The sequence below is a fragment of the Fopius arisanus genome, unplaced genomic scaffold (assembly GCF_000806365.1).
Source record: "Fopius arisanus strain USDA-PBARC FA_bdor unplaced genomic scaffold, ASM80636v1 scaffold00278, whole genome shotgun sequence".
Classification (NCBI taxonomy): domain Eukaryota; kingdom Metazoa; phylum Arthropoda; class Insecta; order Hymenoptera; family Braconidae; genus Fopius; species Fopius arisanus.
Window position 1 is genome coordinate 17,748 of NW_011888017.1, and position 14,395 is coordinate 32,142.

At 39.6% G+C, this 14,395-nt stretch overlaps 2 protein-coding genes across 2 annotated transcripts; both read right to left on the reverse strand.

Annotated features, from left to right (window-relative positions):
- Window positions 1-6,264: 6,264 nt before the first annotated feature.
- LOC105272781 (uncharacterized) lies at window positions 6,265-7,882 on the reverse strand. Its single transcript, XM_011315006.1, has 8 exons — window positions 7,868-7,882; window positions 7,595-7,795; window positions 7,399-7,512; window positions 7,191-7,353; window positions 6,876-7,023; window positions 6,696-6,802; window positions 6,568-6,636; window positions 6,265-6,482 (listed from the first exon to the last, which is right to left on the reverse strand). Exons 1-8 carry the CDS (start codon window positions 7,880-7,882, stop codon window positions 6,388-6,390), a joined length of 912 nt encoding a protein of 303 aa, XP_011313308.1. The 3' UTR covers window positions 6,265-6,387.
- On the reverse strand, window positions 7,705-9,961 carry LOC105272779 (uncharacterized; the record flags this gene model as incomplete). The annotated part of the gene is given in 3 exon segments (XM_011315002.1): window positions 7,705-7,795; window positions 7,888-7,950; window positions 9,682-9,961. Coding segments are annotated over 2 exon segments (331 nt in total), but the record flags the coding sequence as incomplete, so codon positions are not given.
- Between the last annotated feature and the right edge of the window lie 4,434 nt (window positions 9,962-14,395).

Sequence of the window (14,395 nt, forward strand, 5' to 3'; positions counted from 1 at the left end):
ACACTCCTGGCGCCTATGCACAGAAGCCAGAACAGTCTTCTGTTACATATGTGGTAGAAAGAATGTCCACTTTCCCCAATGCCCAAGGTGCAATCCGGGAAACGCGGAGTCGGCCGCGTAGAGAGCGAAAATACGCCGCCGGAGATCTCGGAAACCACAGTCGAGGAGAAGGAGAAACTCTCAGAGACTGAAGAGCGAGCGCCAAGGCTACGAACGCCAACAGCGACTCGAATAGAAGAGCCAAAGGCCAAGGTTGAAGGCGAAAGCCTCAAGTCATACCTAACGGACCCTTGGAAAAGTTTCTCGCCAGAGGAAATCCTAAGTTGGGAAGCCCTCAAACAGGCGATGAAAGAGGGCAAAACACTATCCTTCCTCGTAGATATAAGTATCCATGGGGAAAAGATACGAGGATTAGTCGACTCTGGGGCATCTCGAACCTTCGCTGGAAAAGCGTGGATTGATTTGCTACAGGAGTTAGGCATTCCCGCGACAAGAATACCACCACGACGAGTACTGGTAGCCAATAGCCAGCTCGAAGTGGTGAAAGATGCCTCCACCATACCCTTAAAGGTTGGCGGGCGAGAAGTCGAGGTAGAAACCCTCTGGATGGCCTCGCTGTCCGAGGATTTCATCCTAGGAATAGACTTTCTGAAAAAGGCACGAATGGTTATCGATTTCTTCGACCAGTCGTGGTTTTTCCGGGACAAACCCAGCGAGTCATTTAGATTCGTAGCCGTTGAGAGAGCCTGTCACATAACCATGTGTAATGGCCTCAGGACGCCAGAAGAGGAGCAACATAATATGCTCCAGAGGATGCTGGACCGAAAGATTCCCGTAATCGAGGGAAGTCCTCCACTTTCCAAACTGACACCTCACCGAATTGACGTTGAAGGTCACGAACCAATTCGGCAGAGAGTCAGATTAGCCTCCTATCGCTTGAAATTAGCGATGTGGAAAGAGGTTGACGACATGCTCAAAGATGGCATAATCAAACCATCAGCGAGCGATTGGAATAGTCCTGTCGTCATGGTGAAGAAACCCAATGGAAAATATCGGTTTTGTATCGATTTCCGTCGGGTTAATGAAGTAACGAAAAAGGATGCCTACCCGGTCGCTAACATGACCAGAATCCTTGACCAATTAAGGCAAGCCAACTACATCTCCACTCTAGATTTGAGTGCGGCGTATTAGCAAATACCGTTAGCGGAGGACTCCAAGGAGATCACCGCTTTCACGGTCCCAGGAAGAGGGTTCTTTCAGTTCGAACGAATGCCATATGGCCTCACGAACGCCCCAGCAACCTTCCAAAGAGCACTGGATAAAATAATAGGTCCAGAAATGTATGTAAACGTATTCGTGTACTTGGACGACATTATTATCGACTCAAGTACATTCCAAGACCACCTAGAAGGGCTCGGACGAGTACTGGATAAGGTTAGAGACCACGGGTTGAGCATCAACCATGAAAAGAGCGTGTTCTGCCGAGCCGAGGTGAAATACCTGGGTTTTGTAGTAAATAGCGAAGGATTACAAGTCGACCCGGATAAAACAGCCGCGGTCGTCGAATTTCCAGTGCCCAAGAATCTCAAACAAATCCGAAGATTCTTGGGAATGGCTTCCTGGTAGAGACGCTTTATACCAGAGTTCGTAACGGTGGCTCAACCCCTGACACGCCGAACCAAGGTAAAGCAGCCATGGGTCTGGGAAACCGAACAGCAGGAGGCATTTGAGGCGCTGAAAAAGCACCTCACATCAGCCAACGGATGCAAACGGATGCAAGTAGTCTGGGATTAGGAGCCGTACTCACACAAGTACAGGAAGAACAGGAACGCGTAATAGCATACGCCAGCCGTTCCCTGACAGATCCCGACACCAAATATACGGTTACGGAGCAAGAATGCCTAGCGGTCGTATGGGCCGTAGAGAAGTTCCGCTGTTACCTGGAAGGTTATCCCTTCACGGTAATAACGGATCACAGCAGTCTTCGGTGGCTTCATAACATGAAGGACCCCGCCGGAAGACTCGCGAGATGGAATCTAAGGCTTATGGAGTATGATTATAAAATCATACACCGGAAAGGTGCGTTACATCACGTACCAGATGCCTTATCACGTGCCCCCGAGGCCGTGGCAGAGTTACTCACAGCCGCACTAGAAACCCATGATAAATGGTACCTGCGTCGCTGTCGAGATGTAGAAAGAGTTCCAGAGAAATACCAAAGTTGGAAAATGTCTGAAGGAATTTTATACCACCGAAAACCGAGCGTAATAGCGTCAGTGGATAATAACGATTTGAACGAGTGGAAGTTAGTCCTCCCTCGAGAATTGCGTCGTGGAGCTATCCGTGAATGTCACAATAAACCACACGCCGGACACCAAGGTGCCGATAAGACATGCCATTGCCTAGCCACCCAATATTATTGGCCAGCGATGTTTGAGGACGTGATGACGTACATCAGTCGTGCCACGATTGTCAGCGCTGCAAAGTGCAACAGAAGACACCGATAGGACTAATGGGACCTCGAGCAATCGAGCAGCCATGGTCACGTATATCTGCAGATATAATGGGCCCGTTTACACGCAGTAAAGCGGGAAATCAATATATACTAGTTATCCAAGGCTTCTTCACGAAGTGGATAGAAGTTCGGCCGTTACGAAAAGCAACGGGCGCAACAATCCGGAAAGCATTAGAGGAGACGATCATCTATCGATGGGGAGCTCCTCGGGAATCGCTGACCGATAATGGTACCGAGTTCGTAAACAAGGACTTGAAAGAGCTCGCAGCTTCGACCAACATGAAGCATCGAACAACTCCACCGTATCATCCGCAAGCGAACCCCACCGAGAGAGTGAACCGTTCGTTAAAAGCGATGATACAAGCTTACGTGGAGACAGATCACCGAGAATGGGATTGTCACTTGGACGCATTTAGATTTGCGTACAATACAGCCCAACATAGCTCGCTGAAAGCCACACCGGCCTTCGTCAACTTTGGACGAGAGCCGGAACCAGCCAACTCATTACGAACAAAGCTGGAAGGAGAAGTGGAGGTTGAAGAGACCCCTACAGAAGCATGGGTAGAGCGTATGAAACGACACGATACCCTCCGATTGGCTTTTAGGCACGCCCTAACAGAAGCCAACGACCGACAGGCACAAGCATATAACTTGCGCCGGAGAAAAGGAGAGTTCGAGGTTGGAGAACTAGTTCTAGTTCGAAACCACGAGTTGTCAAATGCTGCCAAGCACCGCTCAGCCTCTTTGAATAAACCATTCAATGGGCCCATAGTGGTGACGAAAAAGCATTCCAGAAACTTCTACGAAGTCTCTGATTTAGCTGGACGGAATCCTAAAGGCGCCTCAATAGTGGACATAAAACCCTATAAGGAAGCCTTGGAAGATCCCCCACCGAAGAGAATGGTGACGAAATTCTCCAGGAGTGAGCGATCTGAACCAACAAGTTTCGGGTCGAAACCTCTCCTAGGGAGAGGGGTGTGTAACGAGATTTTCTCGTTACTAGGGAATATCACAAGCAAAATAACTCGGTGAAATGAACGACATCTAACGCCGGCTGAAATAGCCGAGCGAAAGATGAATAGACCATCGGACGATGGCCAATCAGGCCGCTCCGAAGGTAAATTAGACCAATCACACAGTAGGAAGAAACGTGGTAGGGTGAGACCATGTTTCGGAACACTCTGATGGCGCTGACGATAGCGGCTTCCCAATTCGGAAATCCACCCAGCTCTCTCATAGTCCGAGGCTACAGAGATCCATCTCTAGGGCGAAATCCATGGTGTTTGAGTGGACTAAGGGCTAGGATTCAAGGCGTTTTCCGTCGGTCCGGTCACACGCGCCTCCATGGGAAGTAACTCTAGTTTTGACTCGCGATGAGATTGCTAGTACCGAGCTCTCGAGTTGGGGTGGACGTTAGGTGGGTGAGAAAGGTCTCCGGATACCTACGTCGCATGTGCCTCGAGCAGTTCGGCGCCCTGCGGGGTGAGAAGGATTCGCCGGTAATCTGTGTCTTGTCTGGGGTTGAGCCACCCCAGAGGAGAGAGTACCACGTGAGAGGGATGGTCATATCCCTCCACGAGAGTCTGAGGGATACGTTCCCCGAAAGATATCGTTGACGATGCCGTAAGCACGGCAGAAGTTAGTGATTGAAGTTACTCGTACGTTGGTGAACCTCGCCCACTCTACCGTGTCATGCTGATGCTGGCTCGGCATTGTGAGACCCGCCACCGAAAATCCGCGGAGTTGACGAAATTCCTTCGCGGCTGGTTTTCCGTCAGGTTTTCCAGAAAAACCTGGCTGGCGCCCAATCGTGAACGATAGAGGCGGCAGCCAGAATAGTTTGAGGATTATCCCGGGGTGTTGACCTGGGAAAAATACTCTTACAACGCTTATATGAATAATGGAGTACTATAGGACCTAGACGTGCCTATAGAGATCGCGCTTGGATAAATGAAAATCGAGGTGCCACGTTTTCAATTTTTCCATTAGGAAATATATGCAGAATTACGAAATGTAATAAATTTGGAGGGTGACACTTTTGCCTCCACCAGTCCTACAAAATGTTTTCATCGACAGAGTTGGTCCCGTCTCATGATTATATTCCCAGCCTTCTGAAAATGCTCAAGTATATTTCCTCTAAACAGATTCCGATTTTTTAGTAAGTAGATTGTCAAATTTTATGACCCCGAAGTGAGCATTAAATCGAATAAAAAATCACTTAAAAGTTCTAGAAAGTTAAAAATAAATCGATTCAATTGTGCTTTGATTCGATATGTTTTTCAGTTTTGTGTTTTCCCATTTTTTCAGTTTTTACAACGGAAAAGTAAAAAAATATAGATGATAGTCCGTGGTAGTACGATTAATCCAATAATTATTTTATTAAATAATTAAGAAGTTTATTAAAAACACATTGAAGTTTCCTAAAAAAAACATACCCCTCCTTTAGAGTATGATTTGGAGAATGAAATGATTGATCATTGATAATATTCGAATGCTTCAGTCGAAGAGTACAGATCGGTAGAATTTTTTCCTTATTTCGGAAACTACGACCATTGAAATCACAATTTTGAGATAACCCATAACTCCCACTTAGAACGTTTCTAGAAAGGTAGAAAAAATTTCATTCATTCGCCCGCTATTCATTGGTAAAGTACTCGAAAAATATATTTTAGCCTTTGACGAATAGTATTTTGAATGTTCCTCAAAACGAAGAACCTGCGATTGTAGAGGATATCACGGCCACCCCAATAAATCAAAGCATAACTGAATCGATCTATTTTTCGTGAAGTTATATCACTTTTAAGTGATTTGTCATTCGTTTTAAATTTAAATTCCAGGTCATTATTTTCATTTTTCTTTAAATATAATTTTGTTCTGGGGGGCTCGCTCGGTATACTGAAGTCAACATAAGTTTTGCCTCGAGCACCTATCCCCACCATGTAATTTTTATACATAAACGCGTGTTCTCCAGTCTTTCTCAAGAAACAAACCTATGTTGGCGCCCGTATAACTGAAACAAATTCTGATGGCCTGCCCTCCTGTCCGCTAATTTGACCAAGTTTTTTGAGGACATTTGAGTGCAACTACGAGAAAAAAATATTCAATACCCATGGAGTGGAATATACTCACGCTGGAAACGTTATCTTGGCACTGGGTAACATACGACGAAGAAACGGGCATAAATTCGGGGCGCGCAGGGAGTGAGATTAGACCGTCAAGGTTGCCCAATTTAAATGTCGGGTTTAACATGTACCTCACCAACATATATCTCTCCACGGCTCAATGCAGAGACCATCTGAAATCGACTGGTAGGGGCGGAAAATTGAAAATGTTGCCAGTGGTCCTGTGGGAATAGACTAGATAGACATAGGTGACTTAATTGAAATTTGGAAGTGCTCGTAAGCTTCTGGGACTAAGATACGAAGACGAAGATAAGAAGGCGAAAAGTTAGAAGTGCTGCCGATAGTCCTGTGGAAATGGACTAAGTAGATATAAGTGGAACTTGGATGTGCTGAATCTGAGAAGAGCAGACGAGATGCTGTGGCAACAGAGCCAGGGCAGGGATGGGCAGGAGGCTCAAGCCCTGAGGAACAAAGAGGGGACAGATGAAGATACGAGAGTGGTCGGAACAAAGACTAAACGGAAAATCTAAATTTTTCGGATAAAGAATTCCGATTAAAAAAGTCACATGGAACTCAATTTAATAGTTACTAGATATTAGGTATTAAGAGAGACAATACGCACTTGGATGACCTAAAATTCGGCTTCACAGAGAGATCATATATATTCTCGCACAACGTGTACAAATTAGAGAGACTGTTGGCGATTGTAAAAAGTGTCAAATTATACCACAATGGAAATGCAATGAATTATTATTCTGCGCTCTTTGAGATTGATGGCTTCCAGTTGCTCTTCTCACCACCGACGATTTCTTTGGGACGTCTTCTGTATAGTCGTTTCCGTTTAACTATGCAAAAAAAAGGAAGATGCTTGTAAAGCGGAAGGAGAAATTATACGCAATGTTAGAGAACGACCAGTTGAAAAAATTTTACCTCCATATTCTTCGTCATTATGAGACGAGGATATGATCATACTCTGCCTCTTCTTTATGAATGTTGTTCCTATGAAAAAAAAATATTATTATCATTTCTTTCTCTGAAAAAATAATATGTAAACTTACGTGTAATATTCCCTGTGGATATTTTCAACCTTTCATCGTCGATTTCTTTCGATAATTTTTCAGGTAAATGATCTTTCATAAATTGATAAATAGTTTCTTTGGTAATTCTACAAAAAAATAATAGTCCGTCCTATTATATTCTCTCGCGGTGAATACAATTGCTGCAAGTAGCATCATTACCTGTTCAGTAACAGTTCCTCATGTGCCGTCTGAATTCCCATATCTTTTTTGAAAATTCGGTCCATCCTCTTGGTTTTTACCATCGGTATGTTGGCGTTTGACCGTTTGACGTTGGTCACTTCATTTTCAATAATGTCTTGCAAATTTCCTGAAATTTTAAGATGTTTTACATAATTAAAATATGGCTTTTTATAAATATACATATATGGTAATGTATGCGTGTCGATATATATATAATACATTATAATAAATATGAAATATGATAATATACATATAATATACATATTTTCAACAATCAGGCAATTAAATACATACGAATAAATTGAAAAACTCGAGGTTGGCGACCACCCGCTCGAAAAGTGAAGTGGCGATTAAACGCTTCCGAATCATTATTAGTTCTGATGCAGGAACCAGCTACTGACAGTATCTCAGGCTTATTACCCCATTCATTCTGAACATATTCAGACCAGTTGTTGAGCTGTGGAAATATGGCCGTATATTAAGAAGATACATCTTTTATTACTTCCACGCCCAACTGTACGAGATTTGGTGGTAATAAGGCCAGCGAACGTGTGAGATGTTTCGGCTCGCATGGAGCATTTCGGAGACCTTTTTTCTTCCATTGCTCTGACATTGCCTGCAATAAGAAAAACACCTACAGTCAATTCTTGTTTATCATTGAAATCTTGTTAGAAAAAAAATCAAGTAATATGGCTTGCCTTGATAAAGTGGAACCAACAACTTTGCACCCTTGCTCTAGGGAAAACCAAAGCAAAAGCGTTCAGCGCGGCCTTTTCAAAATCAGAAACAATCGATTCAACGTTGCTCAGGCCCGGTGCCAGTTCCAGAAGCCACTTTAAAATTGCTTCATACAATACCGCTTTAGCACCTCGATAATAAACAAAATCGATTGCGAATGACTATAAAAATTGCAAAAATAAGTGAATTAAGTAAACGACACTATGAATCATGCAAATTTTGAAGGATTCAGCCGTGAATGAAATCATGATACCTTATTATTCTTTCAGACACTGATGATCCAAATTTGCGTTCCTTCTGGCGTCGTTGGAACTGCCTACAAGAAATTGAATTATCAAATACATGTACTAATCGAGTGGAAATATTGTTCAAGTTCTAGTCAAGACTGGATCAGGTCATACTTGATGATTGATCCGGAAGTGACACGGTAACTGGATCAAATTTTGATCAGACATGTAACGCAAATTTAAATCAAGACTTGATCACACTTTTCTGATCCGGTTTAACGGTTCCGGATTTGATCAAGTCAAATGTATCTAAATCGGTTGACTGGAATATCGAAAACAATAATAAATATTAACCATAACTCACTTAAAACAAAAGATAATTAATTTTTTTTTATTATATCTGACCGCTCTTAATGAAGCCCGATTGTAATTAGCGATGAAAAAACCCTATTATTTTTGACGATGCCGGGGATCGAACCGAAGACCTAACTGGGGACCTAACCACTGGACTACCGCACTATTGTTTTTGAGTAGATTCTTATTACCTACACAATCTGCAAAGGAGTATTTGATGACTTTGAAATTATTGCATGTACATTCTGAGCGAGAAAACATATTCGGTTCAAATTTTATTCATTATTAAAAGATAATTATAATAATCATAACACAATGAACAGATGCAAGTTTGATGATTTTTTTAGACTCAAGATAATGCGCTCTTATGTTTGATACTTCACTATATATATTTCCCTTGCTTCCTATACATTTGAATAAAGGTGTTTCATCAATAGATTAACAATTGCTAGAAAAAAGAGGATTCTCAGAAAAGGGTAGATCAAATGAATATCAGATGAATCGCATCTGAACTTTGTGATTCTTTTTTATCGAGCTATTCAATTGAAAATCAAGTGAATTGAATCGGAAGGAGAACAAATTGTGTTGAGGCAGCTTGATCTCAGAGTGAGATCATGTTTATCTGACTTGCTGGGTCAAAACTTGGTCAGGACTTCATCAAGTGTCATCTGATCAGGCATGTTTGACCAGAACTTGATGTAAAGCCATTTGTAGTTTATAGGGTCCAATATACTGGCTCAAAACTTGATCAAGTTTCCATCAGCTATCATCTGATTAGACCTGTCTGATCAGAACTTGATCTAAATTCGCTTGTAGTTTTTAGGATCCGAAATGTTGGATCAAACCTTGGTCAGGTTCTGATCAGATCTTACCTGATCAAGCGATCCGCACTGAAACTGAATCAAGTTCTGATCGGACTTCAAGTAGACCTGAACTAATTTCCACTCGGGTATGAAAATATTACATGGAGAAAAAAATTCCCAAAAAAATACGTGACAAATCTGTGCGCAGGACGAATAGTCCTTTCGTAACAAATGACTTGACTAACTTAAATTTTTTTTATAATGTAGTTTTAATTTGGCGTATTAAAGTGATGGCAGTAACGTAACAATCCGAGTTAGTTCCGTAATTTTTTACGAAACGGCACTGCGCCCTACGTTTACGAAAGTGACACATTATTTTCTTAAGGATTCTTTTCTCCCTATAAAAATCATTTGCATCAAGTTCTATTATATATTTGAACCTTATAGCTGAGTTTACTTCATGGGTTAATGATATGGAAATTTGGATAATTTTCAGTATTCAACCAGAAAAAAAATTGTTATTGATCTCGTGGTCTCTCCGAACCTTACATACAAATCATAGAACAAATGGGTAAAAAAATGAATTCTTAAGTTGCCATAAATTGTACTAAATTTAAGAGAAATACGGAAATACGGTCATATTTGCGAATATCCAGTTATGACCTTCATAGTTTCGTCGATTTCGATTATTTTCGCTGTATTGAATTCTTCCAGCATGTCATCATGTACAAACAGCAAGGCACAGCCTGCATTTTCACCCTCTGGATGCACAATTCCTCTATAATTGCTTTTTACTACGTCTTTCATTTCCTCATTGGTTTCCAGAGTGTTTGCTAGTTCTTCCAGTGTTGCCGGTTCCTTAGGTCGTCCTATTTCATCTCTTTTTCGTCTTATATAACTATTAGATGCAAGTATTGAAATACACCTCCTTGCGATAGGATGACTTGAAACATAATAAATTCCAAATAAAATCTTCTTATCTATAATGGTTCCAATCCCCATATCCCTTTAAGAGCATCGAAACGGGATTGAAATCAAGAATTAATATTTTAAATACATTTCAACAAAAAAAGGTTGGGGCTTGATAATTGATGAGCTTATCGCGAATCGTGAGTAATGCGACAAGTAAACGAATCGAAAGATTCTCCATATCGTAGTTGTCATCCTCTCTTCTTTGAAAAAATGAGTATTTTCGATTCCCGTGCGTCAAGCATATTTGATTTTGAGCTTTTTTTTTTATTTTTCATCAGCTGCAACACTTTGGTTATCATCTGGGAATACTGGATAAAGAATTCCGATTAGAAATGAAAAAACTCCATTTTGAGGGGATTCCATTTTACAAATGACCTTTCATCTCGAAAAATAGTAGATCCACCCCACTGCCTTTAATGTTCTCTGTTTTTCGGTTTGAATGCTCAAATATACTTTGGGACAATCAGTGATAACTAACGAATGCATCGATAGAAATATCTATGTTAGAAAGTACACAGAATGTATTGAAAATTGAAAATTTAGGAAGCTTCGCGGCATTTATGTATTCCCCCAAACTCACAATGGCTAAATTTCCACCCTGATTTTGTGTGATATACAGGATAGATCCAGCGGAAGAAAAAAATATAGGGGCAGGTGGAGTAATGTGAACACGTTTTTGACTTAACTTGAGTTGAGTATTTGTTTACACTATAATTATATTAAGGTTGTTGTCGCGCGACAGTCTCTGTAAAAAGTTTATCCGCTGTAAAACGGGCCAGTTTAGAACACAATTTTTTAGCGGTATATAGTCTCACTTGATTGATTGCATTATGCATGGATAGCTAAAGCATAACTATATATTTTCCATATTAACTATTTTCAATTATATAAATTTATGAATTTCCGATAATTATATTCCGTAAACCGAACGGTCAATCGATTTGATTTTTTTTTCTGTATCTCCTCCCACGATGTATATCCCACGTTTTTTTTTATTTCTGAAACTGTCGAGTCGTTGATTTTTAAAAAATTCTAATCGGCAAAACTCCATTTAAACATGTGTTAAATCACTCGAATTTCAAAAATTTATATCTCAAGTTCAAAACGGTCAATAGCAAACGGAAAAGGCTCATTTTGTTGCTAATTTTTCAAACTATTCACCATAAAATTTTTAACGAAAACTGTCAAAAAAAAATTCTACGCGACAACAACCTTAAGTAGGGCATGATCTTTTGGTCCAGATTTTTTATAGTTAAACAAGATGTAGTGAACACTTACCAAGGAGCACACACGAATTTCGACTTCGGATTGGACTTGACCAATAGGGAATCAGCCTCACGAGTTTCGCCTCAGGCGAACTTCATTTACGTATCACTGCTTTCATGAAAAGAATTTTCGCTCTACATGCCAATATTTTTGTCTTTGCAATGAGATGAGCTCGTTTGCGGCAGTTGACCTTCTTGGCTTACAGGCCTGGAAAATGGCTATTTGTCGAATATGAACCGTATATACGTGTGAATTCCTAATTCCAAATTCCTATAAATGTCGTTGCTGAACAGGAATCATAATACCATTATAATTTTTTTCCGCTGAAGGAAGCATCGAAATTAATTATATATGTGTGAAAATTTTAACGTCCCTAATATTGAATTTATGGAATATCAGTATAAAATTTAATAAGTCACAATGTGCTACAATTTTTGCAAATAATATACAATTATGATCAGTATCTATAAAATTAGAGAAATGAATAGGCTCAATTTTTATAGCACACGTCCCTCAAAATTACATTCTTTCTTTGAATGAGAATGAGTTAGTAACGGTGGTAGTCAAAATCTACGCCACGGTCATACAAATTCATAGAAGTGTACACTAAAAAATCTACCTTAATTTTCAAGTACGGAGATGTGAAAAAAACTTCCTGCACATGGACCATACAATATCAGGAGAATTTTGTACAGTGATATATTCATTCTTGCTTTTTCATCTATTTTAACGCATAAATGTTCTTATGTCAATGAAAGTTGCAAAATTTCGATGACGTGCATTATTTTTTGAAATAGTACAGACACAATTCCTTGACTGCGAAGTGAATTCAAAAAATGTTTATTTTCATAAATGCTTGAAATTACAGCAATGGCGCTCATTTTCCATCTTAGAGGATATAATTCTTAACATTGCGGTTCTAGATTTTACAGCAGCTAGGGAACTCTAATTATATTCAAGCGCTGTTGGTAATAATATACCACGCGGATCAAAAATTATTGTACTGCAATGCACTATTGATTAGTAAATGTCGCTCTGAAAGAACATTGTATATCTCACAAATTAAACATTTGTAAGAAAAAACTCGAAATGTCACCAGAAGCTTATGAAAATCTGTAAATGTGACTTTTTTTATTTTTAAAATCGAGCTACTCAAACGTAATTTAAACCTTGACAAACATTTATCCTTTGACAGTGGATTAAACTTCGGGAATTAGAATGGGGAAAAAAATAAAAAATATCATGAACTTATAGTTAGCTGCACTTTTCATATACCAGCCTTCAGCAGAGAATATCTCTGTGAAAAGTGAGGATATAAAAAAAAAAAATCTGTGTATTCAGGAAACCTTTCCCCAGGTGGGAATTGCCTCACTTTTTTTCAATAAGTGTTTTTTCTTTTTTTACAACACTAAAAGGAATTACAGAAATGTTCAGCATAGAATATCTCCGACGCCACCCATCACAATATCATGTAACCAAATTCCCTGACTTCGGTTTTCAAAAATCTAAATGGGAATTCCTTTTTTTTTTATTTCCCCCCTTCGTAATTCGGAACTAAAAAAAAAATCAGAAAAACTGCAACACTCCATATCTCACGTATGGAGCAACCCCCAGAGTTGAGACAAACACTAAAATTTTTATTTTGCATTGGCCTAAAAGTGAATTGTTTTTTTTTCAAATTTTTGAACGAAATTTCTTGAAATTATTTTTATTAGATGTATAAAACTTTATAATCTCATAAGAATTCGGCAAAATTCGGCAAAACAAAAAGTTGATTTATTTCATTTTTTTTTAGACCAATTCCCATTTAAGCCAATGAAAAATAAAAATTTTGGTGATTGACTCAACTCTAAGGGTTCTTCCATACGTGAGATATGGAGTGTTGAAGTTTTTTTGTTTTTTTTTTTAATTCCGAATTACGAAGAGGAGAAATAAAAAAAAGGTATTCCCATTTAGATTTTTGAAAACCGAAGTCAGAGAATTTGGTTACATGATATTGTGATGGGCGGCGTCGGAGATATTCCATGCTGAACATTTCTTTAATTCGATTTATTGTTATAAAAAAAGAAAAATTATTTATTGAAATAAAGTGAGGCAATTCCCACCTAGAGAAAGGCTTCCTGAATACACAGATTTTTTTTTTATATCTTCACTTTTCACAGAGATATTCTCTGCTAAAGGCTGGTATATGAAAAGTGCAGCTAACTTCAAGTTCATAAAATATCACCATTAGATTGGGGCAAATTCTAATGGTGACATTTTTTCTTTTTTTTTAAAATCACTTTCGAAGCTAGATATCCATTGTCAATTGCTCTCAAAAGTTAATATTTCATGAAATTTACCCTTGAAATAATATTTTTTTATAATTGACAACTATCACCACTAAATCTCTTCCTAAAACAAAAAAAAAATTTGATATTTTCAAATTCCTCGATTTTTCACTGAAATATCCGCTGATAAAGATCATTTTCAGCAAACTTCAGGGTCTTCCGCTTCTTCAATATTGAATGTTTAAGCAACAGTATGATTAATACATTCAGATTGTTCCGTGCTACTATAATACTCTATTGGTGGTCAACGGGCGGCTATGTTGAGACGCCTACGCCGTTAAAATTCGATTGGTTCTTCTTTCACGCGACCCCGCCTACTAGCATATACATCAACAAATCGTTGGCTTGACAGTATATACTCTTGCGACGACACACAGCTTTAGTCCAGGCAAATTAGGTCTAACATGTGTTTCATAAAGTTGTGATGAACCCCAAATTCATCACCCCTGTGAACAACCAGGGGAAATTTTCATGTAAATAATTAAGGGAAGGAGAAATGTGAATAATTGTAACGGCCGGCGGGAAGGTAAGGAATGAATGAGAGTGTGAATGAGAGAGGGTAAGAAAATAGAAACGGGGAATAACGGCGGAAAATATCCAGCAAAAAGTGCAATAGTTAGCAATAGAACAGGCATGGGCAAAGTCGGATCCTCGGGAGCCGGGGCCATAAAACCCTATTAGACCCATTATTAGAAATACGATGCCCCAATTGCGTGGAGCGCAGGGTACTCATGGTGGGAGTAGCAGCATGTACGAAGTGGGGCGCAGTTAGACAGAGAGAGCACCGCGCGCTTTCCTTTCAAATTTAA